General features: G+C 45.2%; 1 protein-coding gene across 1 annotated transcript in view; it reads right to left on the bottom strand.

Moving 5' to 3' along the window:
* The window catches only part of MYO5B (myosin VB), a 148,464-nt gene that overhangs the window by 27,043 nt on the left and 118,598 nt on the right, over positions 1 to 2,823 (bottom strand). Inside the window, exon 27 of the mRNA XM_017734339.1 lies at positions 2,445 to 2,507. Coding sequence (XP_017589828.1) covers positions 2,445 to 2,507 — 63 coding nt within the window. The remainder of the gene's footprint in view (positions 1 to 2,444; positions 2,508 to 2,823) is intronic.

Genomic DNA, 2,823 nt, shown 5'->3' with positions numbered 1-2,823 from the left:
CCCACCAGATGCTAATTCCAAAGGCAAATCCCTGCCGACATGGGTGTCATGACAGTAATTATTATAGTATTAATTACACCAAGACAGCAAGCTGGAGGACAGCAGACACCTGTGAAGTATCAGACTATGTGCTGGTTGCAGAAACCAAACATGCGCGGCCACCCAGTAGCACCCCATGCCTTGTATTGTCCTGCTGGAGGGGCTGTGAGTGCCAAAAATGTCTGAATGGGACACTAAAGTACGGAATCTTACAACAACAGAATAGTTTGAGTTGGAAGGGACCTTAAAGCTCATCTTGTCCAAATTGAAAGAGAGAAGGTTTAGACCAGATATGAGGAAAAAATTCCTGGCTGTGAGGGTGGTGAGGCCTTGGCAAAGGGTGCCCAGAGAAGCTGTGGCTGCCCCATCCCAGGAAGTTTCCAAGGCTGGATTGGAGCAACCTGGTCCAGTGGAAGGTGTCCCTGTCCATGGCTGACTAACTGGTACCTCACAGGCCATTCAAGAGCATCTACAGCAAGACTTTCCTGTGTGTGAGCTTTTAGGCATCTCAGCCTATTTCCCCAAGATAAAGTCTTTTTAAGCTGGTAAAAATGAAAAGTAAACATATTCACAAGAAACTCTTAAAGGAGTCAGAGATAGTACAAATATTTGAGATATAAATTAGCAGGAGAAATAGAGAGCAGAGAGGAGGAGCTCTGTCATAGCCATGAAGCAGCTGTGAAGGGGGAAGGAGGGAAAAGAAGCCCTCAAAATCAGTAGTAAGTCACTCTTTTGTTACAGACAGAGACTTCAGGCTGTGTCCTATGTTCAGATGTCAGGAAAACAGCAGGGAGGTGTATTTGTCTCCCTTTTTCAGTGGCCCCTCTCAGGAAAGCACTCCTATAGGGAATGTGAAATCCCTGCAGGTTCATTTTCCACCTGTTTTAGTCTAAAAGTTAAAGAACCCTGCATTTTTAGCAACACATGCCTCCTATTCTTGTGAAATGGTATTAACGTTAAATGGTATTTTAAAGCTTGTTAGATATATAGAACTATGGATGCTAGTATGTTAGTATGTAAAAAGTAGGAAAACCCAAAATTAGTGTTTCCACTCTCAACTTCCAGGGTTAAACCTTGAAGAAAACAGAGTTTGTGAACTCACACAGAAGTCAAAACTCCAGATGCCATTTAAGGAGGTGGTGGTTCTCATCTGTTGGGTTTTCCCCTTCCAAATTGCAACTCCACTTTGCTTTACAAGGCCAAGAGACTTAAACCTTGCACAGGTATGTTCAACCAGCTGGAAGACACTTGGGCAGTGACCTTGCCATGCCTCTTCTCCAAGGGGCTGTGCAGAGGTACTAAGGAAACTCAGGGGGGTTTCCCTCCATCACAAACAGCACATTTAGCCAGAGCTACACCACTATCATGCTAGGAAAATAGAAATTGGATGGATTAAGTGCCATAAAAATCTACTGCTAGAGATAAGGGCTTAGTGAGGGTTGGACATCCTTTCCATCTCTAATTTCTGCTTTTTTTTTTTTTTTTTTTTTGCATCCTTCTGAGGAGATGATGCAGAAGCAAATATTGGTATTACTACTGACAGATGGTTTAGCATCATGTTATTCTGGATAACATATGTTCTTCTGGACTTCTCAGTTGCACTGCAATATTTGTTAAGGGGATAGAGAGAGAAGGAAGATGGAAAGGTAGGTCTGCACTGAAAAAACAAACAGTAAAAAAAACTTTCCCCTAGTAACCCTATCCTAGGAATTGGTTTTCTGAGGATAGGCAGGACATAAGAATTGGTCCAAAACAGTCAAGGCCAGAGGTGTTTGAATACAGTTAGAGCAGGGGGATAGAACCCACAGAAGCTGCAATAGGAGCCCAGGGGGCTTCAGTTGCTCTGTGGCAACAGAAACTCAGGATTTATAGCTTGGGAACAAGAAGAATTCTAGGGTAGGGCAATAGCTGGGAAGACACAGGATGACTGTGGTCAGCCAGCAGTTCTGCTGGGAGATGGAGGCTATTACTGCAATTCACACCACAGATTTATCTGGGTTTGACCTGAGTGGCACTTTGGGAAGGCACGGAAAGTGGGTAAGAAGCAGAGCTGGAGCCTGGAACAAGAAACAGCTGGAAGAATTTACACCTACTGCAAAGCCACCTGCTGAGACCTGAGTGTCCCAACGAAGTCCCAGCGGGAATACCTGCTGTGGAAAAAGCCTCCTCCACCATGAGTGGGTTTGTTACCTCCAGGGGTAACTCAGAGACAGGCAGACAGCAAAGAACAGATGGTGCCCCAGAGAGAAACATCTGTGAGCCCACCCCAGGCCCAGGAGCTGATGGAGAGCTACAGTTTTCCAACTGCCCTCTCTAACAGAGGTTACAGCAGGTTTCACACAGTTTGTTTGGGCTGCTGGAGTCATGCAATAGGTTACAGCACTAAGTAGGAGCCTCTCACTCACCTTCAGGCTGTTGTACGCAAAATCTTCATGTTCCGGAGTCACTTGAGTCTTGGTTTCAATTACCTGTGCAGATTAAAGAAGTAAATTTGTATTTAGGGGCAGGCAGAGGAACCAGCACACAGCACAAGGTAGCTGGGCACGTCTCCATCAGCAGCCAGCCCTGCTGGCCAGCTCAGCTATAATAATGTCATTAATTGCCATCAGACAGCATCCCAGCAACACCAGTGGGGCAGAGGACACTCCAGGAGAAAATGGTTTAATCTCTCATTAATATCCTGACAACTGTGCCTCGCTGCAGCTTTCAAAAAATGACAGTTATTAAGGGAACAGTCTTCAACACAGCAGTTGGAAAAGAGGTTTTTAATCCTCCTGCAGCAGG

Source organism: Corvus brachyrhynchos, unplaced genomic scaffold (assembly GCF_000691975.1).
Source record: "Corvus brachyrhynchos isolate BGI_N302 unplaced genomic scaffold, ASM69197v1 scaffold285, whole genome shotgun sequence".
NCBI classification, from domain to species: domain Eukaryota; kingdom Metazoa; phylum Chordata; class Aves; order Passeriformes; family Corvidae; genus Corvus; species Corvus brachyrhynchos.
This window is presented reverse-complemented; position numbering and strand designations above follow the sequence as displayed.